The sequence below is a fragment of the Xyrauchen texanus genome, chromosome 10 (genome assembly GCF_025860055.1).
Source record: "Xyrauchen texanus isolate HMW12.3.18 chromosome 10, RBS_HiC_50CHRs, whole genome shotgun sequence".
Taxonomy (NCBI): domain Eukaryota; kingdom Metazoa; phylum Chordata; class Actinopteri; order Cypriniformes; family Catostomidae; genus Xyrauchen; species Xyrauchen texanus.
Genome location: NC_068285.1, coordinates 4,375,422 through 4,400,757, shown reverse-complemented (window position 1 = coordinate 4,400,757; position 25,336 = coordinate 4,375,422). Strand labels below are relative to the sequence as shown.

The following is a 25,336-nucleotide window of genomic DNA, read 5'->3' as shown; positions in this document are numbered from 1 at the left end:
TTGTTCTGAAAATACCCCGTTATTCTGTACTTTGTTTAATTTATTAAATACTGTTTCGCCGCACATAGATCCAGCCGCTAGCGCCCATGCCTGCCACGGCCAACTAGCTTGAAGCCTCGTCTGTCCCAGAGCTTGTGTTGCCAAACTCGTCCATCCCAGAGCCTATATTGCCAACCTTGTCCGTACAAGAGACTGCTTTGTCAACCTTGTCTGTCCCAGAGCCTGCGTTGCCAGCCTTGTCCGTCCCGGAGCCTGCGTTGCCAGCCTTGTCTATCCCAGAGCCGGCACTGCCAACTTCGGCAGTCCAGAGGAGGAGGAGAAGGGCTTCTGTCTCCAAGTCTCTGCCCATGTACATGACAACAGAGGTCATTTCCAAGTCTCAGCCCATGTACACGACAACAGAGGTCATTTCCAAGTCTCAGCCCATGTTCACGACTACAGAGGTCATCTTTGAGTCTCTGCCCATGTACACGACCACGGAGGTCGTTTCCGAGTCTCAGTCCATGTTCACGACCACAGAGGTCATAGCCGATTCTCTGTCCACGACCACAGAGGTTGTTCCCGAGACTCTGTCCATGCTCGCGACCACAGAGGTCGTTCTCGAGTCTCTGTCTACACCCACGACCACAGAGGTCGTACCTGAGTCTCTGTCTACGCCCATGACCACAGAGGTCATTCCCAAGTCTCAGTCCATGCCCATGACCATAGAGGTCGTTCCTGAGTCTCTGTCCATGCCCACAGAGGTCATTCCCGAGTCTCTGTTCACGGTCATTACCACAGAGGTCGCTCCCGAGACTCTGTTATGTTCACGACCATTGAGGTAATTTCCCAATCATCCTGGACTCAGCATCGGACCTGCCATGGCTCTACCTTCAATGGCTTAACACTTTGAGCCTGCCACAGCTACACTTCTACGAATTCGCCCTTTGAGCCTGCCACGGCTCCACTTCTACGGCTTCGCCCCTCGAGCCTGCCATGGTTCCATCTTCTACAGCTTCGCCCCTTGAGCCTGCCGCAGCACCTTCTTTGGCTTCGCCCCTTGAGCCTTCCATGGCTTCGCCACTCGAGCCTCCCACGGCTCCGTCTGCAATGACTTTGCCCCTTGAGCCTCCCACGGCTCTGCCTGTCAACCAGGCCTCCTGATCCAGTCCCTATCCAGAGGTGGTCTCCTGGCCAACCGCCTGATCTGCTCTGATCTCCTGGATCTCCTGGCCGTCTGCCTGATCTACTCTGGTTTCCCTGGTCTCATCGCTGTCTGCCTGATCTGCTCTGGTCCTCTGGGTGTCCTGACCATCCGCCTGATCTGCTATGGTCTCCTGGTCATCCACCTGATCTGCTCTGACATTATGGGTATCCTGACCGTCCGCCTCATCTGCTCTGGTCTCTTTGGTTGCCTGGCCATCAACCTGATATGCTCTGTTTTCTGGCCATCGAAAACGGCCCCCACAAAACAGTTCAAAAATAGAGTATTTGTCCACTTACCAAGTATATTATGCCACTTTATACCTGAGTGGTCCCAGACACCAGGGGAGTGTACAGCAGTGGGCATGGCAGTCAATAAACATAGTATTTGTCAACTTACCAAGTATATTATGCCACTTCATCCCAAAACAAAGGAAGATACCATGTGCAATGTATTTAATGGCCACTAAAGACTATGTTTATGGACATTTAATTTAAATAAAATTTAATTATTATTTAAAATAACTATTATTGTTTGAAACACCTGTTTTGGATATACAAATGAAAAATATACATAACTTAATTCAAAATGATGTATAAAAAGCATAAAACAGGATTGACCACAATGAATATATTTGGATACGATTGAATACATTGCAGATGGGACCTCCCTGTATGACTTGATGTCCTGAGGACTTGATTTCCACTAACCATGTCTTTGACATAAATTCAGTTAATTGTGAGTTGGTCCCTTGTGTAATGTATTTAATGGATTCTGAATACCTGGTTCATGGACATACATTTTTATGAGGTCAAAAGACATTTAGGTGACTATGACTCCCCTGAACAGAATGCACCCTTGAAAAGACAATCCAAAAATATACAACCATGTATTTTTGATAATGTAAATACATGGGTAATTGGATTGTCACTTGTACAATATGTTTGCATTATAAAAAATACATGGCTGGTGGACATTAATTTGTATAAAGTCCATAATCAAAATACATATTAAAGTGAGTATATCACTCCCTCTGAACAGTATGCACACTTCAAATCCTCAAAAACTGTCCACCAACCATGTTTATTTTTGTGTTGTATAAAATGAAGTTGGGATATCCACATCTCAGAGTTGGGACCACTTAGAGACTTGAAACCTGCACTCCTGTGCTTTTTTGGACTACATTTTTGACTTTCTCCAATCTTCATGATATTCAAAACATGAACAGGGGAGGTCAAGACAAACACAGGAGTGCAGGTTTCATCTCTCTAAGTGGTCCCCTTTATGAGAAATGGAGATCCCACCAGCAATGTATACAATAAAAAAATATTCATGGTTGTTGGACAGTTGATTTTTGAGGATTTAAAGGGTGCATGTTGTTCACAGTCACCTAAATATGTTTTAGTCAATACTTTGATCTTGTACCTTTAAAAATGGATGTCCACCAGCCATGTATTTTTGATAGTGTAAATACATTATACGAGGGACCATCCAATCTCCAAAGTATTTACATTATTAAAATACATGGTTGATGGACATCAATCTTTATAATGTCCTTAATCAAAACAGATAGATAGAGACAGATAGATAGTGCACATATTGAGAATTGCACTGTGCAAAAAGTTAAAAGTTTACTTTTTAGCATAAAATTAGACTTAATTTTTCTCCAATCTTCTTGATATTCAAAACATGAACAGGAGAGGTCTCCAAGTGGTCCCAGTGTCAAGATATGGAAATCCCACCTGCAATGTATATAATACAAAAAATATACATGGTTGTTGGACAGTTGATTTATGAGTATTTGAAGGGTGCATGTTGTTCAGAGGGAGTCACATGGTCAAGTCAATTTTATTTGTATAGCGCCTTTCACAACACACATCGTTTCAAAGCAGCTTTACAGAATATCAGCATTAACAGACGATAAAAACTGTAATGTCTATAAAGTCGATTAATCATCATTGTGTAATTTAGATAAAATTAGATTTTTAATAGTTTAAAGATAATTAAATGATAATTGTATTAATGACCCCAGTGAGCAAGCTGTAGGCAACTGTGGCAAGGAACACAAAACTCCATAAGATGTAGATTAATGGAGAAAAATAACCTTGGGAGAAACCAGACTCACTGTGGGGGCCAGTTCCCCTCTGGCTAACATTATGAATGTGATGTAAATATTAATTATGTATAGGTAAAATTATGGTTAAAAATGATTAAACTAAGTGATAAGGGTCAGTGATTAAACATCGATTGTGTTTGAACATGGTCACCTAAATATGTTTGTTTCAATATTTTGATTATGGACCTTATAAAAATGGATGTCCACCAACAATGTATTTTTGATCATGTAAACACATTGAAGATGGGATGGTCCCTCGTACAATGTATTTAAATGATCAGATGTTGGACATTTGACTTATACACATTTTATTAGTCTTGACATTAAACTTGATTGATTAAACCATGTGTATGGCACTCAGTGTGCTCCATATAGCCATTCATCTAACCAACATTTCAAATTTTTCATAATTGCTTAAAACATTACTGTTCATAAAGCATGTATTTGGCAGCTATCAGCCATGAGGTTTAATATTACATATATAATGATCTTTTTGAATGTAACCACTTTAAGGGTAATTATACTCAGTAGAAATCATTTATATAAGTTATTATCATTAACATGTATAATTTGCATAAAAATTAGTGTCCACAGACCATGTATTTGGCGGCCATTACATACATTGTAGCTGGGACTTGTGTTTTTACAGGAAGATCCCAGCTGTAATGTACATAATGGCCTCCAAATACTAGGTTTATGAACTTTAATTTAAATGTATTTAATGAATATTTGTAATAAATATTATTGATTAAACCACCTGTTTACCACTCAGGGCATACAAATAACATATATTCATGAGCTTTAAGTCAAAATAATGTCCAATTTGCATTAAAAATTTGTGGTTACAGACCATGTATTTTGGTCATTACATACAATGCAGGTGGGCCTTCCTGCATGACAGAGCCAAAACACCTAGGGGCTTCAAATGCTTATTCATTGAGCCCTCATGAACAACATATTTTAATTTTATTTCGATCGGTGCAGGGTAAGTACTTGAACAAAAATCTGGAAAAATTGTGTGACATTATGTAAACAATCTGGCATTTAAAGGGTTAAAATCCTGAAAATTAATGAATATTTGGTAGTTATGATCAAGACTGATATTGTTTGTAAATCAAAGTCAGTGAAAGTAGAAAATAATATTAATATATATTATTTTTATGGTGGTTTTTGACAGATATTTTTGCCCTCTAAGGTCCTCTCGAGTAACTTTTTTTAAATTGACGCTCAAAGGATAAATATCTGATCATCATCTTAATAATAAGATAATTCTAACTTTCACCATGTGATCAAGGAAGAGCACGAACACAGTCCCCCACTACTATAAATGATGCAGTCGAGATTCCCACATTTGGGGAATTCTCAAAGTTCAGCAGCAGTCTGAGTGCAATGACTGAAACTCATCTTGAGTGAACCACTTTATGATCATGATGATCTCCTGTCAGGTAAGTATGAAGTGAAGAAGATCGATCTTTCACTTGATGGTCCTCATGTGGTTAAATGTGGTTCTGCAACTACATAATTAAATTAAATGTCCAAGAGCATCTGCGAACACAATTTCTGACGAAGATAAAACATTTATATCAACTAATTAAAAGAAACAGTTCATTCAACTGCATCTTTAATGATCAAATTTAAACCCTCAAACTTTTATATCAACTGCAAAATCACCTAAATACTTATGTACCGCTGTATTATCAGTTTTGTAATATGACACATTTCTTTTATCAGACAAATCTCAGAATTAAATTTTAGTCGTATCTAATCAATATTTAATCATGCCTAATCAATATTTAATGTGCCTTATCAATATTTAATCGTCCCTAATCAATATTTTACTGTGCATAATCAATATTTAATTGCGCTTTAATCGTTCCTAATCAATATTGAATCATCCCTAATCAATATTTAATAGTGCCTAATCAATATTTAATCATCTCTAATCAATATTTTATAATCTCTAATCAATATTTAATAGTGCCTAATCAATATTGAATCATCCCTAATCAATATTGAATCATCCCTAATCAATATTTAATAGTGCCTAATCAATATTTAATCATCTCTAATCAATATGTAATAGTGCCTAATCAATATTTAATCATCCCTAATCAATATTTAATAGTGCCTAATCAATATTTAATAGTGCCCAATCAATATTTAATCATCTCTAATCAATATTTAATAGTGCCTAATCAATATTGAATCATCCCTAATCAATATGCAATAGTGCCTAATCAATATTTAATCATCTCTAATCAATATTTAATCATCCCTAATCAATATTTAATAGTGCCCAATCAATATTTAATCATCTCTAATCAATATTTAATAGTGCCTAATCAATATTGAATCATCCCTAATCAATATGCAAGTGCCTAATCAATATTTAATCATCTCTAAACAATATTTAATAGTGCCTAATCAATATTTAATTATCTCTAATCAATATTTAATAATAGTGCCTAATCAATATTTAATCATCTCTAATCAATATTTAATAGTGCCTAATCAATATTTAATAGTGCCCAATCAATATTTAATCATCTCTAATCAATATTTAATAATCTCTAATCAATATTTAATAGTGCCTAATCAATATTGAATCATCCCTAATCAATATTTAATCATCCCTAATCAATATTTGCTGTTGAAAAAACAACTGTCACAAAATGATCATGTCACTCGACTGTACCGCTCATGAATATTAATTAGATCATGCTAATGCTGACTGGCAGCCATCCAATGCTCATGGATTTCTAATGAACATGATCATCTTCACACGCACGTGATGAAACTGCTGAACCGTTTGCACTAGAACTGCCAAAATGAACATCTGCATTAAAAACACAATTCAAACGAGTTTATTTCGATTTATACACACTGACAGAGCTCAACCTTCATAATCGAACTGAAAATAATAACACTGTATTTGGTGAAAGGTGCACGACTGTAACATGTCCCATATTTAATAGGAACCATTTTGCAGGTTTCACAGGCATGTTTGTGAATTGATTCATTTTGTTTATTGTCATTTATTTTGCACAACGTAAAACTTTACATTTCTTCTGCATGTGCGATATGAAGCTTAAGTTCAGAATTGCAGCTGCAGCTCTGTGGGTTTATTGAGGATTAGAAGCACACAAACAAACGGGGCAGCTGTTTTCTTTCGGACTTTCTCTGACTTGCTTTGGCTTTTATTATAGAGTGCATTAATTGAGCTCAATTCCCAACATTCCCAGTGGGAACATGCCATGGAGCTCGTTCTCCAGACACAGGCCATTCGGACATGATAACCAGAGCGGAACTCTGAGCGGAGGAGTGTACAGCAATCTCTAGTCATCATCATCTGACGAAGAGCCGAGGTGATCCTGGCGGTAACAGTGCGCAAGGTTGCGCAGCTGCTCCAAGGCTTCTGTGAGCTCGCCGAGTTCAGGCCCCTGAGAGAGGAAACTGGGGGCCACGCGCCGCAGGTCCAGCGCAGCACACGCTTTCTGCAGATCCGACAGCAGGAGACCAACAGCTGGACTGGACTGCAGAGACGTCAGGACAGGAACACCAGAGACCGGCTGAACAGCAGCTGATGGTGAAACAGAGGAGTCAAACCGGGAGAGACTCCGAAACACAACAGCTGTTAAAGCACCAGAGGAAGAATCACTCACTGTCAGGAGGTTCAGACTGGTTCTGAAGGAAACCTTGTGGACTCAGAGCTGGACTAAACATCTGTGGGAACGGAGGAGTGAGTTTACTGGGGCTGGACACAAGCTGAACTGCCCTACAGAGAGAGAGAGACATGACACAATCACATAGATCACTTTAATGCAGTAGGGGGCAGTCAGCGCATCTCCATCTGTACAGTAAACTCGCCTCGTCAATGATGAGAGATTGAGGAACACTGATTCATACTCGGTTTATGTCGTGGTTTGGAAATTGTGATGAAAATCAACTAATGTAAATATGGTCTCGTGACGACACAAGCAGCTCGAGGAGGTGTTATGCACATTGGGTTACTCACATGGGTGTTGACGGATAACGTAACCTGACGTATGTTGCCAGGACGTCCTCTCCAGAGCGTTCGAAGTGCAGAGGACTGGACGGCTCTTGCCCCGGGATGAGGGGACTGCCACAGAAAGAAAAATACCACAACATGTTCACAATGGACATACAATAGCAACATGCCGCTCTCAGTACGACGAAGAGAGCCGTTATCAGTCAAGAATCGGTCGCATGGGACACAACTCACCACACGCCCCATTGAGAGCGAGAACCACTAATCGCCACCACGAGGAGTTTACCCCATGTGACTCTACCCTCCCTAGCACCCGGGACAATTTGGTTGCCAAGGAGACCTGGCTGAAGTCACTCAGCACACCCTCGTCAATACTCGCCGAGATACCCAGACCCTCTATTATTGTATTTTTTATATACTTTGACTGTTACATGTGCAATGTATGAATAAATAAATAAAAACTGGATTAAATAAGGCGATTTTCATCGGACATGCGCAGCTGCGTTCATTGTGATCGTTATGAAAGTCTCTCACCTGACTAAGCTCCGCCCCTCTAACCCTTTCAGAGTCACCGATTGGCTAAAACAGCGTCCGTCACCGAGCTCAGGGCAAGCTGATAGGGGTTTCCACGGCAACACATCTGCAAAAGCGTCCAGAGCATCTGGGAGACAGCTGCCATGCATCATGGGAAACGGAACAGACCCGTAAGCTGAAACGACCTGGAAAACGAAATGATCGGCTGGTGTCAAGACAATAACGTCATTGATTTTGATTTCATTTGACTCATGATGAAAGTAAAACAATGACACTGAATATTCACCGGTGAAACTGACCTTCCTTCCGGAGACGGCCAGAGCGTCTGACAGCTGCCACATGGGGACGCGGTTCTGTCTCAGTCTGTACGACGCTGTCATGGTGTCCAACGCCAGAGCTAGCACAGCTGAGTGATACCACAGCAAGGCTGAGAGGATGGGTGACAGGTGGAGAGAACATAAATTACATGAATAACAACCATTGGAGCAATTAAAGTACATGTTGAGTCGCGTCAGCGGGGGGCAGTCAGCGCAGTTTAAGAGTGCTGCCAGAGATCTTATAATACTGAGATAACAACATTCACGGTTCTGTCATTGAAGAGAGTGGAGCGGCTGTAACTGTCAGCTAGCATCTCAGTTTCCTGATGCAATAGAGATGAATGGAGACAGTCGTAAACTGACACCTTCCGGTCGTAAAATCATCTGCGACTTCTCTTATAAAACAGCAACGTCATCGTAGTAAACTCCACACATAGTTCACTCCTAAAGGACTGTTTAGTGTCAAACATGATTAGCGGATTAACGGTTAATTCATTAAATGATGAGCTGTTTCCACGCAAAAGTGCTTTATTAAGAGTTGTGAAGCATCTCCTCCATAGACATCCATTCAAAAAGAACGGCCTCGTCCCGTCGGCAGTGTCCCGCCCACAGAATGTCTATGGAACGGCCACGTTACGCTAATCTTTGTCTTTGGCTAATCGGTGCCACTCACATGGGACACGTTCTTCTTAACAGCTGAATGACACACAACAGAATGCAGGAGTCGAGGCTGTCTCTGTGTTTAACATCGCCTGAACTCTCAAAATAAAAGAGTCAAACCTTTTAATCAATTAAATCATTTACAGTCAAACACACTTACATCACAGTTCATCAGGGGGAAAGTGGTGGGTGGAGGCGGCCGTCTCCCCAGGCCCCCCCTCAGGGTCAAAGGGCAGAAGAAAGAGCTGTGATTGGCCATTTGCACAGTTCCTAAAGCACAGTTGATCATGCGGTACAACTCCTTTATTGAGCTCTGTGGACGTGAGTAAAACATCTTTAAATAACTTCAAACTGCAGCGTATAGAAATCATGTGCCCTCATAAAGCTCGAAAATAGCCCTTAACAATCTAATCCAATAATGTCTGACACTAGAGCACTAGAAGTTTAATAAAATAGCGAGGAGTGCACAATGTTCACAATAACGTTGATGTTTGTTGCACGTTTATATTTGACGATGTTTATTTCTAGAACAGATGAATCATCTCACCGTGTCTGGATGATTGACAGGAGCCACGCCCCATGTGAGGATGCCGCGACCTCCGTAAGAGTCCTGCAACAACTCTGTGACCTTTGACCCCAAGCCTGAGAAGCCGTCAGCAAGATCACACAACACCTGAAAGCCCTGAAGAGAGAAACAGAGAAACTTCAGTTCAGATCGGCGCGGATATAATATCAATAAAATAGTTTTTCTAGATTAAACTGCATCATGAAGGCCGTTCTCATGAACGTTCAGATCGCCGTGGATATAATACCTGCAGATAATCACATTCTTCCACAAAGAAATGAAGCCGGTCTTCCAGATCTTCCAACACTGGACCCGTGAAGAGCGTCTCCCCTGACCGAACGCTTCCAAACGCTCCGATTCACTGAGGAAACACACACACACAGTCAAAGGCGTGAAAACAAACATCAACTAAAAACAAACGTTGGTATTTCCATTAACGAGTTTGAACTCATTTTTCTCAGATGGTTGAACTGGTTTCAGAAAACACATCCAATAATGTGAGATTTGATCTCCTCACCCATCATGGTTGTACTGGTTGATGACAGAAATGGTGCGAGGATGGAGGTGGATTCTCAGGAAATCTGACCACACCCTCACACTTCCCTCCAGCCTATAGGATTTCTGTATCCGCTCCAGTCTGCTGTTCACCGTCTCCACGGCAACATTCGCTCCTGCGCTGGTAACTTTAGGAGTAAAAGAAATCAAATTATATTTCATGTTTATTTGTAACGTTGCTAAAACTTCTCAAATAATAAAAGTTACAATGTTTATTATGTTGGCTTGACAAACTTTCAAGCTACAGACACCGAACTCTAGAAGACCTGAAGCTACTTATTCTAGCTACATGCTATCAATGCCTAGCTACACGCTACAACATGCTAGCCTCATGCATGCCTAGTAACATGATAACAACACATAGCTACATTTTAGCAATGCTTAGCTACATGTTCATACTTGTTAACAATGCCTTCCAACATGATAGCAACACCTAGCTACATGCAAAAACATGCAAACAGTGGATGGCAGCATACTAGAAACACCTAGCAACATGCTAGCAATGCCTAGCTACATGCTAAATCATGCTAACAACGGATGACAACATACTAACAACACCTAGCAGCATGCTAGCAATGCCTAGCTACATGCTATAACATGCTAGCAACACTTGTCTGCATAATAGACATATATCTATCTAAGATTATCTGTTTATCTGATTTACCTACAGTAGCTGGTTGTTTTTCTTAAGCTGAGTTCACACCGCCAGCGACATCGCACGAGACAGCAACATCATCCCATTCATTTTCGATGAGAGCACAGCGACTTCCGGCTACACGAGCTGTTGCAGCAATTGGCGACCGGATGTGGGCATGTCCAACGACGTAACAAAGTTGAGAAATGTTTAACTTTATGCAAAAGAAGAGCGACTTTTGGGAGCGACAGCCAATACGAGAGAAGATGGTAGAGCTCACGTGATCCAAATATTTTAATAATCATATTAATTGTAAAGAAACTGTAAAGTGTAAAGTGGCCTAACCGCCAGCCACTAGCGACATGCAGTGATAAAGTCGCTGGCAGTGTGAACGCAGCATTAGTGTAATGTCTGTATAAACTAGAACTTTTAAAACAGTTTAAACTTTCAGACAAGGTTGTTACCGCTGCACAAATCAAACACATTTGCTCGTCAAATTCGATCTTTAGGACTCTTCACACGTTTATTAACAAGTGATGAAACCTGATCTAGTCTGTCACTGATCATATTTATGACAATTAATGTTGCATAACTCAATCTCACCTGAGCAGCGCCCCGTCTGAGCAGAAGGCCAAGAGAAATTGGATTCTGCTAGTGAACTTCCTGTCTAGATGAAAGAAACAGAGAATCTTCAGGAAGCGTCTCAGATAATAAAACTCTCAGCAGTCACACTTACATCGAGCATGTCCAGATCTTGTAAGAAAGAGTTTTTGGTGGGCGGGTTTGCTTTATGTGTCATCAGCTCTCCTTCCCTAAAAGAGGAAACACAACTTCAGTAGTCGAGCTTTGTAAAGACACAAACATATTCTGCACATGCAGACACACAAACATGTTTACCAGGTAAAGTTTGTTTCTTCATTGTCTGTGTCGTACAGACTTCCTTCTCGCCTCAATGTTCGAAGACTGCCTGAAGAAACGATAAATATTCAGTAGCGTTCAGATCTGTGCGTTTACTTTATAATGTTTCTTTACTGAATCACACGAACAGAACGACAGTTTGGCAGAATCTGATGCACGTTTTTAAAGAGTGTTTTCTTGTTCTTCACATGATCCCAGAATTACATTGATAATATCTCAAGATGCTGTCTCTGAGGTCAAGGGTCATGACCTTTACCTTTGAGGTCCATGGCGATGAGTCGGGGAGTGTAAGTGACGTGACCGCACAGAGTGAGACCCTCCCTGAACAACACGTCACTCTGCAGCTCACTCGCCAACACATCCGAGTCATAGCACAGAGACGCATCCTACAGACAGACAGACAGATTAGATAAACAGACAGACACACAAACATCAGACAGACAGGTTACACAGTCAGACAGAAAACATACATTAGAGAGACAGACAGATTACACAGACAGAACACAAACATCAGACAGACAGATTACACAGACAGAACACGAACATTAGATAAACAGACAGACAGATTAGATACACAGACAGATTACACAGATAGACAGACAGATTAAACAGTCAGACAGAAAGATTAGACAGACAGATTAGACAGACAGACAGACACACAAACATCAGACAGACAGATTACACAGTCAGACAGACAGATTAGATAAACAGACAGACACACAAACATCAGACAGACAGATTACACAGACAGAACACGAACATTAGATAAACAGACAGACAGGTGAGAGAGACAGACAGATTACACAGACAGACAGACCACAAACATCAGACAGACAGATTACACAGTCAGACAGAACACAAACATTAGGGGGACAGACAGATTAGACACACAGACAGAACACAAACATTAGAGAGACAGACAGATTAGACAGACAGACAGAACACAAACATCAGACAGACATATTACACAGATAGACAGACAGATTAAACAGTCAGACAGAAAGATTAGACAGACAGATTAGACAGACAGACAGATTAGACAGACAGACACACACACAAACATCAGAAAGACAGATTACACAGTCAGACAGACAGATTAGATAAACAGACAGACACACAAACATCAGACAGACAGATTACACAGACAGAACACGAACATTAGATAAACAGACAGACAGACAGACAGACAGACAGATTAGATAAACAGACAGATAGACAGACAGATAGATAGACAAACATATTACACACACACACACACAGACAGACAGACAGACAGATTACACAGATAGACAGACATATTACAGACAGAGAGATTACACAGATAGATAGACAGACATATTACAGACAGACAGATTACACAGATAGACAGACAGATAGACAGATGGATAAACTACATTGACAGCCAACATTTATTGTAATTAATTCTGCAGCTATAAATGACCGAGATCTCAATAATGATGTCATTATTAATACAGTTAAACACATATGATCTTGGTGGCTAACACGTGTTTAACTGTATTAACAATAGTGTTGATTTGGAGGAAACTGGTTCCCATGGTAATCTTTGAAAGGGTGCACATACACAGCAATCTGTACCCACTAATGACACAATAATGATATCGACGTGATATTTGGATTATTACACTTAAAACATGATTAAACTGAAGTGATCCGCTAGAAATGAAAGTCACCTGTAAATTCCACCAGTGTGTCCCGATAAAGTTAGAATAATGTCCCAGCTGGAGTGTGACTACCTCCCTACACAGGCCGCTCATGATGCGCTGTGGATTTTAAAACATCTTAAACATTAATGGAGTAAAAACTGAAGGTGTTTGAGAAATACAGAGCAGTTCACACGCCATCAGCGACAGACAAACTTCCGTGTGTGGGCGGCACTTAGAAAGCTCTCGATTGTGATTGGCTGTTACAGCTGACAGAGCGCGATGATTGGTTGTAGAAACTGATAAATTAGGTTGTGCTGTAGTTTGGTTTCAGCGCGCCTGACGCGCACATGTGTCGCGAGCGCCGTAAACAACATTTATAAACACTCTCAAAAACATGAGTACATCTGTATTTAATAGTTTATGTATGTTTTCTGAAGACATAAATAAACTATCACTAACATATAACTTCATATAAGAACAACACCAGAAGCGAAAATCTATTATGATCTGTTTCTGTGGGTTTGTGAAAGCGGAATTTGTCTCGTCAAGGGGTTTTAATCTGTAAGGGGTCTGTATAAAATAATTTTTAAAATGTGTGTAAAAAACAAAACATAAAAAATATTTTATTATATTGACATCCCTAAAAAAAGAAAAAACCTTCATAAAGATTTGAAATAAACAAATATATTTCTTAATATCTTTTTAAAATAAAATATAATATATTTTGTCTTTTAAATATATATTATATATAATTGTGCAGTCCAAATAAATGTGATTAAATTGGGGCGTATTTGTTCTTTACTAGAGGCTTAACCAGAAGATGTCACGTGATACTGAAGGCGTCACCAAGAGAGAGAGAGAGAGTGAGAGAGACAATGAGAGAGAGAGAGAGACAGAGAGCACAGAAATGATTTACCTGTTGCCACACCTGTATGTGTTTATGTGTGTGTGTGTTTGTATCTGAGCAGAGACTCTGATCTCGTCTGAGACTCATAATCTGAATAATCAATTATTCTTCTGTATTACTGCAGCATCAGGTAAGAAACAGTGTGTTTTTACTTTATATATCTGACTTTACAGAGTGTGTTTGACAGGTTTCATGTGAAATGCTTCCTATCGGCCAGTTTATCTGTTTAAACTTGATATTCAAGGTATTCTCAGACACTTTAAAGAGTTTTTAGTGTAATAATGTTTTCCATTACGTGAAATCCTACAGTGTGCCGTGTTGAGTTTGTGTTGTGTTTATTTCCCTGTATGCGAGTCAGAGGTCAGAGTTCAGGATGAACAGGTGGAACTGCATTACTCATTGAGCTGTGCTGGTTAATGCCTGTAGTTTCACTTGTGTTCACTGACTGTGTGTTTAAGAGAATGTGTGTTCATTGTGTGGTGTACAAGGACAAACTGACGAATATAAAAGGAATTTCTTCACTGATAAACCCTCAAACTCTTGATAAACTGTATATTGGTTACTTCAGTTTGAAAGGGGATATTGACATTGCCAATCCCAGAACTGCTATCTAGAGAGAAGAATGGCCCACCGAAAACAACACATCGGCCACACTGGCCTCTAATGGTACAATTTATACCATTTAACTACAGCAAATGAGACTCAAAAACCAAAATAAATTCATGTTTATTAGCAATATTTACTTGGGGTTAGGTTGATTAATCAGGCTGGCCCATGTTTTAGGCCTCGTCTACATTAATACGGATAAATTCTTTCACCGTCCACACTGTCGTTTTCAAACATCTTCCAGAAGTTGCTCGTCCACACTAGAACATACAAAAACACTTAAATCCCCTTAATGCACATGCGTCATTTCCATGTTCGGTCTGGATCGCAAGTGTCCTGGAGTTCCACCCCAGACAGTAATTCTGAGTAAACTTCCCGTCACCTTTGAAGGGATGTGAAGATCATACAAAGTGTCATTAATCTTTAAGACATGGACACAGAAACGCCACATGGGCCGCCATCTTGATTGTTTTGTGTTGATGGATCACATGACTGCGTCACATGACATCAAATGGCCTACTTCACTAGTTTTGAATTTCTCAGTTTTCCCTTTCCACACCACAACACTAAGACGGCGTTTCAACCTGATCCACTTGGTAGAGTTTTCGGAAAGCTCAGATTGTGCTCTACAAAAACACCATCTCAGTGTGGACAGAAGGCCAAAACATAGCGAAAAACATGCGTTTTCAAACGAAAATGTATTTGTGTGAACGTGGTCTTAAGACCCGGATATAGTTTTGATACTTTTCCTGTGTTCCGGATCACACAGTCGACTACATTGGCTTTCAACGTATGCTCTTTTGACCACGAGTGAATGAGACCACGTTCAACGCATCAACGGTTAACGGCAGGCGCATGAGCCAATGATGTGCACAGACAGTCCACGCAGACTGTGTTGATGACGAAATTTGCATTATGCATAACTGTGTGCTCAGCGATCAGCAACCCAGACAACCGAAGTAAACTTTGGTACATGGTTTGCACTTATATAGCGCCTTTTTAACCTTCGCGGTATTCAAAGCGCTTTACACTGCGTCTCATTCACCCATTCACACACCAATGATGGCAGAGCTGCCTTGCAAGGCGCTAGCCTGCCATTGGGAGCAACTTTGGGTTCAGTGTCTTGCCCAAGGACACTTCGGCATGTGGAGTCGTGTGGGCCGGTAATCGAACCGCCAACCCTGCGATTAGTGGCCGACCCGCTCTACCACCTGAGCCACAGCCGCCGCTGGTCTCTCAGGCCTCATCCAGACTAATCTGTGTTTGTTTGAAAACGCATTAGTTTTGCTATGTTTACACCTCTCATCCATACTGGAACACCGTTTTACTCCAATAAAAACTGGAAAGCGCTATCCATTACCGCATAAACGGGTTAGTGTGGTAGAGGCCTCCCTTGTTTAAATATCTCTCTCTCTCTCTCTCTCTCTCTGTCTGTTCAGGACTTTGGCAGTGGAAACATGAAAAATCAACACTTTTATTTAACCTGGGAGTTCAGACGAATATGAACTGTGGGAGTTTAAATGTTCTGTAGTTTCATCCCTAAACCATAGACGTGATTTCTACAGATAGAAGTTTGATACTACAGAACAACAATCCAACTCACAAACCGAACGGAAAGACAAACAAGCAGCGAAATGACCGAGCTCCTCGTCATTAAACCTGAAAGAGTTGATGAGAGGAAACCGCTCACTACCAGCGAGAACTTCCAAGAACTTCAGAGGTCTGATGGAGATCACACAGAACCCAGAACCCTGCAATGGCACGAGGATCGAGGACCAGACCACCGCTCACCTGAAGGACAGACGTCCAGCCAGGAGCAGGTGAGTGGAATGGAGAGTTCCAGAGAGCTGGAGAGAGGAGAGCACTGGATGGGCATGGAGGAGAAGAAGAGTGATGATGAAAGAGGAGATCAGGACAGTGGAGACGGCTCATTGGCTGATGATGAGAAAGAGGATGATGATGATGAAATCGGTTGCGATAGGGTACGTGCGCACTGGATGCCAGAGAAAGCCGGACAGCTCTTCACTCCAAACATAATGATAGTGCAGCCGACCTGCCATCAGCAGGACCTGAATGAAAGCAGTGTGATGAAAGAGGAGATACAGATGGAGAAAGCTCCTCTATACACGCAAAACTTTCACATGAGCCAACCAAAACACTTCCACCCACAGTGGATAGAAGACATTGAAAAACCCAAAGGTAAATCAGGTCATTCCTCATATTTTGTTAGTAGTTGTCTGTCATTGGGCTTCACCTCCGAGCATAGCATGTGTAGCTAAACCCCAATTATGTGATCTCAAGATACTACATGGAACAAAATAGCTGAAATTAGCCATTATGGGGCCAAGCACACCAACGCCAACAATGGAAATAATGTTTTTGGATAAAATGACCAACATATATGGGACTAATATGGCTACCATAGGAACAATGGGTATCATTTGACACCGTAAGCCCCAAAGAATCTAAAGGGACGCCCTTATGCCATGTTTCATAGTTTTGTAAACTGATCCGGTACCCTCAAGGCATGATGGCTATGAAGTATACCAAGTTTCGTTTCGATACAACAAAGCGTTTGACAATATACAGCATCACGACCTTTGTGGCGTGCTCGCCGTAAGATTCATTGAAGAATTGGTCTATCAAAATGCTTTTATTAACTTTTGGGTCATGAGCAAACATAGTTGATGCATGCCAAATTTTGTGTGAATTGTAAGTATGGCCTAGGGGAAATATTTGTTGGGCATTTGGTTTAATAGTTATTTGCATAAACATAAATGCCACTTTGAACTGTTGGTGGCGCTAGAGGGTTTCAGTTAGAGACTCCAAATTTGCCACAAGGAATGTTCAGACCCTTCCCTACAAGTGTGCCAAATTTCACAACTTTTTACCATAGGCTACCGTTCTATTGGCTGCCATAGACTCCCATTCAGAATAAGACTAATATAAATGATAGATGCCAACGCACCTTCAACGCTTTGCCCCTAATAATGGGCCACTCAAACCCTGAATGAACCTTGATTTAATGCAATAGACTTCATGCACTATTTTCATGCCCTGCTCTCCCTTATGTTATATCAGTATGTGTATAGATCACGGGGAATCAATCCCATGATCTAGGTGTCGCGAGTGCCATGCTATACCAATCTATCTATGCCAATCTATCCATACCAATCTGATATAACTTCTGGTTAGTTCATGGCACTGGAAATTAAATGTTGAATGCATTAATCTCTCTCTCTCTCTCTCTCTCTCTCTCTCTCTCAGACAGTTGCTGTGGAGAGATTGTAAGAGTGTGTGTGTTTATTACGGCTGCAGCAGTTATTTTTCCGTTACTAACGTGGGGCGGGTACGAGCTCCTGCCCTTTAAAATCCCTCTTCTCGACAGTACCCCCTTCAGGCTGGTCTATACTCTACGCTGTGCGTTTTTCGCCACCATTCCAATAGTGCTGGGTGAGCAAAAATTCACTTTCTCATTGATTCACAAAAACAATAACTGCTTCCAAATGTATGAAAGTGCCCCGTCTTCCACTGCTCAACAAACAGATGGTAAAGGCTCAAATAAACACATTGCAAATCCCTTCGGTGATGACGGTGTCCTGCATTGGGAATCGTTTTATTTGGGGAGAAGACTTTGATAACGTGTATTCTTTGCATTCTCATGGTTGTGCATCTCTTAATAATTCTGACCATGTTTGTCTGTTTCAGGGGTGTTGGTTCAGGGTGCGTCCCGTCTGAGGTTTGGGACCCTGAAGCCGCTGTTTGTTGGGACGTGGGAGATTCGTCAGGTGGCCGTTCACAGTCACTACGTCAGAGAGTCCCTCCACCTGTACCTGCTGTATTTCATGCAGCTCGCTGTCATGGCGACCTACATCCAACAGGAGATGCTCAAACTGGTGCCGCTCCTCACCATCATCTTTGTGATTGGCCGGTGAGTGCACAAGTCCGTTATGCATTGTCACCAGTGTACGTTTACAAGTAAATTCACCTCATTGTGTTAAATTGATGTAAAGTAACATGTTTGGTTGATTTAAAGTTATTCATGAGTTGTTCTTGTTGAAGTTTGTTCTGCTCAGGTTTCATGAATGAAGCTCATTAACACGTTGTATTTTGTTGATCCTCAGACTGATTTACTGGGTGTGCGTTGTTTATGGCAGCAGCGTACGAGCGCTGGGTTTCGGCCTCTCCTTCTTGCCCCTGCTTGCCCTTCTGGGGGCAAACCTTTACTTCATTGGCTCAGTGGGCGGAGCAGAGGTGATATTTGATGTGGCCCCTCCCACTACACCCCCACCCCCAAAGCTGAGATGGTGGGGGTGAAACGGAAGAACAACAGAGATCTGAGTTTCATGTTTCGAGTTGTTTGCTTTGCTGTCGTCCACGATGGCGAGACGTTCACATAATAAACAATGAAGTTTGTTCGAGAATCATCTAGAAGGAATTCTCGCCTGCACTGAGAGCGATGATGAGACTGATCAGTTTAACTTGTGACTCATATTGGGGGAATCTCAGGGAATCTGCCAGCACAAGCTCTTCAGAAGTTATATTTTACATTGTTATACAGAAAGTAATGAATCTTACAGACATGCTGTTTGTTTACTATTGTTGTTGTTGTCATGCTGTCAATATAATGTTTGAATGTTTCCTCATGTTTGTGAAAATACAGTTTATTAAATGAAGTTGATCATCAATGTCCAGATTTAATCTATCTTCTAATGAAACTTTATAAACGTCTTTGTGATCACATTTTATTCAAGATCTCTTGATTCGATACAAAACAAACAAAATTCAGTTCACAAGAGAGTCGAGGAAGAATTTATGTAGAGAAATATGATTATTGCAGCTTTTAAAACTATATTTACATTTGTAAAAGAACAGTAAGGTTTGTGCGTACATGTGCAAATAAACGTTTGTTAGTAAATATGCAGTTTCCTCCAAACATTGACCAGTCAAATGTTTATTTAATAAACTATTTTACAATTCTCTTAAAAATAACTGCTGCATAACAATAAACGTATTTAATTCATCTAAACTGAAGACTAACCGTCCAAATCCCTGAGAAACTGAAATGCTTTTCTGATTGTTAAATTCGGACAACATTTGCGTAATTATATTTGAGGATTAAAGAGAAAAATTATCATTTTAAGTCTTAAAAATGTGTGCAATTTTCCACAGTCAGTTATCTGGCCAATATATGATTTTAAAACAAGCAAAAATCACAAATTAAAATAGTAACACTGTAGTTTTGGTTTGTCTGTGATCTATCGTCAAATCAGATTGAGGTATAATAATTTCCGATACATGGCTAAATCAAACATTAATGCAGGAGGAATCGTCAGAAGTGGAACGCCACACTCTGATTGGCCAATCCGGAGATCTATCATAGAGTTTATCAGTAACGTGCACACTGACAATCTAATTGGCCACTCTGTCTCGGTCACGCCCACCTGACTGTCGATTAGTCAGTAAGAGCATGGGGGCGGAGCTTGTGCCACAATGTCTCAGTTGATTGGCTCATATCCCGTTGATTGCGACGTCCTCTTTCGGATCAAAACATAAACTCCACCCACGATAACGATCACCAGTGGAGCGCCGAGTCCAACAGCCATGATGGCAAGGATTAAAGTGGAGAACGAGTCGACCGGTGGATTGCCCATGCCCATTAAAACAGACCTGTAATGTAAACGAGAGCTCAGAGTTCAGTCAAACACATAAAATCTTACAGATTCAACACACCAATGGCCAAACACCCACTACAGAACTTAATCAGAGTACATAGTCGGGTCATTCTGTGTCAACCGGAGCTCAAAATTGAGTGTTTGATCATTTTTAATTACTGGTGAACGATAAACATAAATTATGATTTTTAAATGACAAAAAGAGTTATGCATTATTTTGGAGAAGAGGGTCAAAATGACGCTTTTCGCCTATGATTTTGGAGCAAAACTACAGGTCAAAAAATAAACTTAAGAAAGGTTTCAGCATCATGATTTTATTTTTACACAGAGAGAACAAGATTTATTACTAAAACCAGTAGATGTTTGCACCAATTATTGCATTATATGTCAATCGTGTGAGTCAAAAAATGGGAAAAAGCACTTTTTTGTGTTGTTTTTCCAAAGTTGGAGCGCCTATAACTCCAGAAACATTAAAGATAACATAATATCCTTTTGGTTTCTGATTCAAACCAAACTTCTGTTTTTGTATCTTGATTTTTAAGGCCCTCTATTGTTTAGTCACAGAGATTTGTGGCTCTCAATGTGGCTCCATGTGTAAATTGTCCATTTTTACCCATTTTCAATGGTCCAAAACCAAATGTGTCATATGACGCTAGTTTTTCTTGTTCAACAAAATAAAAGTCTGAAGAACAAATAAATGTTGAAACTAGAAGTGTACCATTATATACAGTATTCCTATTAAAACAATAATGTCAAAATCTTTGAAACTCCAAAGATGCACTAAAACGTTGAACAATTTTTTCGAATGGAGCCACATTGAGATTCTCATATCTCTGTGATTTCTCCATATAGGGCCTTAGAAATTAAACTGCAAGAAGGAAAGTTTGTTCTGAACCAGAATCTAAAAGGATATTAAGATATCTTTAATACTCTTGGAGTTATAGGCACCAAAACTTTGGAAAAACAACACAAAGAAAATGAATAAATGCTTTTCCCCCATATTTGGACTCACACCATTGACATATAATGCAACAAGAGGTGCTGAAGTCAACTGGTTTTAGTAATAGACCTACTAATCTCTGTGTACAAATAAAATCATGATACTGACACCTTCCTAAGGGTATTTGTTTAACTGTAGTTTTGCTCCAAAATCATAGGCGGAAATTGTCATTTTGACCCCTTCTACAAAACAATGGATCACTCAGTAAACATTCATCCATTGCATTTCATATTTTGGCTTTCAGCATCATTTATGTTGATCTCTCTTCATAAGAGTTAACAAAATAAACATTTCAGCCGGGAAGTTTCTGAATAACCCATTATATTTAATTTAAGGTGAATGAAGGATTGAAGGGGATAGAAGTACAATCCATTCAATGCTGTGCTGTCTTAAAAGTGAATTAGTACATTTGTTTGGATGTTTTTAGTTTAATGAGTCCATAACAAGTACGTGTAAACACCAGATCTGTGGCGCTTTCAAAACATTGTCACATGTCAACTTTTGGCTCAACCAATGGCGTGAGTTTGTAGTGGGATTACCTGTTTCTATGACCAATGGCAGACAGGGTGATATCGATATTTGTAAATGTTTGAGTCATTATTTCACACTCACCAGCTGAGGTAATTGGTTGCGTTGTAAAACGGGTCTCCAGCGATTCCGAAGCTTATGTTCAGCCCGTACGTTTGAGAATCTTTGAAATACGCCTGAACCAGACCAGACGGAGGGAGCTGGGTCATGGGAACGGGTTCAGAGTGCATGCAGGGTGTGGCGTCCTCAAACACAGGTTTGGGTTTGCGATACGCAACAGGTTTCCACTGCGTGTAGCCCCAAACAGTGCTGGTGTTGACCGGAGACGAGACCCACTGTGACACCTGTAATAGTGACCGTTATACCATTCAGGACATTTGAAGATTGTTCCAATAAACCGAAAACCACACCTGATTTACAGAAGTGTTACTGCCTTGTACAATCAAATATTGAAGAGAGTTGTGAGTCAATTGTTTTTGTACCTTAAAAATGGAGGGAGTGTATTCATCATCGATGGAGCTTCGAACATCTACTCGTCCCTGGAATCCAGAGTCGCCAACGGTCTGGAGCTCCAGAGAGAATCGCGAGTAATTGGCTCGCGGCGTCACGCCGTCCAACCACACGTGGAGCTGGCTGCAGTTTGCGTTATGGCGGAGGCTCGGCCACGCCGACGGGCGACCTTCTGACTCAAACGCTGAGAACTGTTTTAGAGGAGATATCAGATACAAACATGAATCTAAAGTCCACATATGAAGAATCTCCACAGGCGTAAAGCTGTCGTTTGTTGCAGTTCTTCTTACCTGCAGACAGAGGGAGCCGTTGATGAAACTGACGGATTCGTCACCTCCGCAGAACGTTACCGTGTGGTCGGATTGGTTGACAGATGCGTTCAAACCCGACCAGATGAAGTTCTGGAGCTCGTAAGGAGGGTAAAAACTTGACTCGGCAGTATGCTGTGGGTCAGCCGTGTTATTGACGTCACTGTACTCCCAGAGCTGAGAGAGACAGACATAAGTATTCATTTGTTACCCTAATTTCAAATGGGCTTTATTCTTTAATGACAGACAGATACACAGATGGACAAGTCTTACTCTAGTGAAAACTAGTGCACGGCTGAACTGCACGCTTCTCTCTGGCTCCACCTTCAGGCTGCCGGATGAACTGCGGTTTATAAACTCAGGCCAGTCCACCTGCACTGTCGATTCTGTGCTGTTACTGTGGACCAGCAGCACTGCTGGGGCTCCATGATTATAAAGAAAGAAATGAAGTGTGTCATTGTCCCCCAGTGCTCGCACATGCACCAGACCGACTCCAGGGGGCAGTGTGGAGGGGGGCTTCAATCCAGGGTTCAGTTCTATAGTGACCTGAGAAAACACAGGTCTTACATTAGAGATATCACACGGATCATAACAGACAGGGAAGTCGGATTCATTTGAGTGAATGTCATTTATTTATAGTCAAATGCGTTTTAGTGGCATAATATTTTTACTTAAAGATAAGTTGACACTGCAAGGTGCTGTAAGGAATACTATAGTATTACTACAGTCCATGGCCAAAAAACAAGGTATTCCCATAATAAACATGGTAGTACTGTTGCACCTGGTCAGTGATGGGTTTGTTGGTTCTCAGAACTATACAACAATTCAGTGTAATTTATGATATGCATCAGTGTATCTTAATACATGAGTTTAAATAAACAGGTAAATAATGAGACAAAACAGCCAAACAACACACACAAACTAGATTAAAGTGCAAAACATTAAACTAGCCCATGTACAAATCAAGCAAGTCTCTCATTTAAGTATTTTAAATCATTATTTTTACCTTCCGTCGGAATTTCTCTCCATTTCCCAGGAATGCAAACGCACAACCGAACACAACAAACAGCGCCGAACAGATTAAATGTGTTTTAATCATCGACATGTTTGAAACTGAACACAGATGCGGAATAGAGAAATCACATGACGTCTGTGTTTGTGTTTTCAGAGCAGTCATGTGACCCGGGCAGCGCTACAGGACTGATCTGTGATCAGCGGTTAGTTCTGATGTGTCATACGGGTGTGTGAACAGTGACGGCGGTGCTGATCCGGGATCAGCTGTTGCTAAAACACGGAAATAGACGTGTTCTTCAAAATAAAAGTCTTTAGAGTCTTTAAAAGCATGTAATGTTTAATTGCGTTTCGACAATGTCTGACGACATAAAAATGCATTACATGCGAAATGCGAAAAATTTGTAAAAAAAAAAAAAAAACTGTAAAAAAAACGTTGTTGCTGTATTTAAGTAGATTTATAAATTGTTTTATTTGTAGTTAGTGACGGAAATAGGTAAATTCATTACTCAAAGCTCAGTTTACTGCCATCTGGTGGTAATGAACTGCACCTATAGGAAGCGTCTGTGACTGACAACAGTTAAAAACATATTTAAGAAACAGCTACATGCAATAAGTGTTGAATAATTATGATATATATATATATATATTATAATTATTCAACACTTATTGCATGTAGCTGTTTCTTAAATATGTAAGGCTACACAATAATTGTTTTAAAACAAAATTAAGTCATCAATCTGCAATGGAACTAATGTAAGTTTAGCGTTGTAAGCAAAAATGTATTTCTATGCAAAAAATGCAATTAAATGTAATCTGTCTCAAAAGCGAGATTATTTCAAGGCGAAAGTACATTTCCAAGTCACTTCAATCTGCAATAGACAAAGTAGCATACATTCATTAAATATGGTACAACAGCAACCTTCTTGGGGTGTGGAGGAAAGCCAAACTTCATCAAGGGAAATGTGGACTGAATATTCATGAATACATTTGGAAAGACCTGTGGAGTCCTGGAAGAAGGTTTTATAGACGTACGACACTAAACTGAAAATGAGTTTTAGACCCGTGGGTCAGCAGTACGTCTGGAGTAAGATGACAAGGTGATGACATGATCCCCACAGTCAAGCATGGAGGCGGCGGGTCAGTCCTGTAATGGGGGTGTTTTGTGGCTATCCTGACTATGTGACTGACGCCATGGATTCTTTCAGGTATCAGGCCATTTTGGCATGAAAAATGTGATGCCTTCAGTGTGTAAATTGAATGGAGCAAGACAATAAAACCAAGGATACATCCAAGTTGTCCAAAATGTGGTTCAGGGATGGATCTTGGAATGTCCTTAAATGGCCCTTATCATTAAAATCCCATTGCAAACCTATGTTGGGATTTCAGTGAAGCAGCGGCAGCACAGAAACTAAAGAATGTCAATGAGCTGGAAGCTTTTGCTCATGAGAAATGTGAAAAGTGTCCGAAGCCTGAGAACCCTTACCTGAAACATATATCTGATGTTATTAAGGGTAAAGGATACTCCAAATATGATCGACTTTGGGCGTTGGATATTTTTGACATGACATTTGTGGAGAGAATTGGTTAATTTTATTTTAGGTAAACTCCAAATCACTGAGATCAGGGATGGATT

The 25,336-nt window shown here is 40.5% G+C and overlaps 3 protein-coding genes, 1 non-coding gene and 1 pseudogene across 4 annotated transcripts; 2 read left to right on the top strand and 3 right to left on the bottom strand.

Moving 5' to 3' along the window:
- Window positions 1–16: 16 nt before the first annotated feature.
- Window positions 17–2,022, top strand: LOC127650465 (uncharacterized). The gene is made up of 2 exons (XM_052135913.1): window positions 17–365; window positions 405–2,022. The coding sequence occupies exons 1-2, from the start codon at window positions 348–350 to the stop codon at window positions 822–824; spliced, it is 438 nt and encodes a 145-aa protein (XP_051991873.1). The 5' UTR covers window positions 17–347; the 3' UTR covers window positions 825–2,022.
- Window positions 2,023–4,589: 2,567 nt separating this feature from the next.
- LOC127651101 (U1 spliceosomal RNA) lies at window positions 4,590–4,752 on the bottom strand. The gene has a single exon (XR_007971504.1). It is a non-coding gene; the product is annotated as a U1 spliceosomal RNA (small nuclear RNA).
- Window positions 4,753–6,134: 1,382 nt separating this feature from the next.
- On the bottom strand, window positions 6,135–13,365 carry LOC127650477 (protein misato homolog 1-like; annotated as a pseudogene).
- Window positions 13,366–14,048: 683 nt separating this feature from the next.
- On the top strand, window positions 14,049–19,880 carry LOC127650432 (transmembrane protein 79-like). The gene is made up of 5 exons (XM_052135872.1): window positions 14,049–14,192; window positions 16,108–16,867; window positions 17,936–18,121; window positions 18,377–18,599; window positions 18,793–19,880. The coding sequence occupies exons 2-5, from the start codon at window positions 16,303–16,305 to the stop codon at window positions 18,983–18,985; spliced, it is 1,167 nt and encodes a 388-aa protein (XP_051991832.1). The 5' UTR covers window positions 14,049–14,192; window positions 16,108–16,302; the 3' UTR covers window positions 18,986–19,880.
- A 142-nt stretch (window positions 19,881–20,022) lies between these two features.
- Window positions 20,023–23,847, bottom strand: glmp (glycosylated lysosomal membrane protein). Its single transcript, XM_052135871.1, has 6 exons — window positions 23,696–23,847; window positions 22,963–23,235; window positions 22,672–22,866; window positions 22,354–22,572; window positions 21,956–22,215; window positions 20,023–20,338 (listed from the first exon to the last, which is right to left on the bottom strand). The coding sequence occupies exons 1-6, from the start codon at window positions 23,792–23,794 to the stop codon at window positions 20,167–20,169; spliced, it is 1,218 nt and encodes a 405-aa protein (XP_051991831.1). The 5' UTR covers window positions 23,795–23,847; the 3' UTR covers window positions 20,023–20,166.
- Between the last annotated feature and the right edge of the window lie 1,489 nt (window positions 23,848–25,336).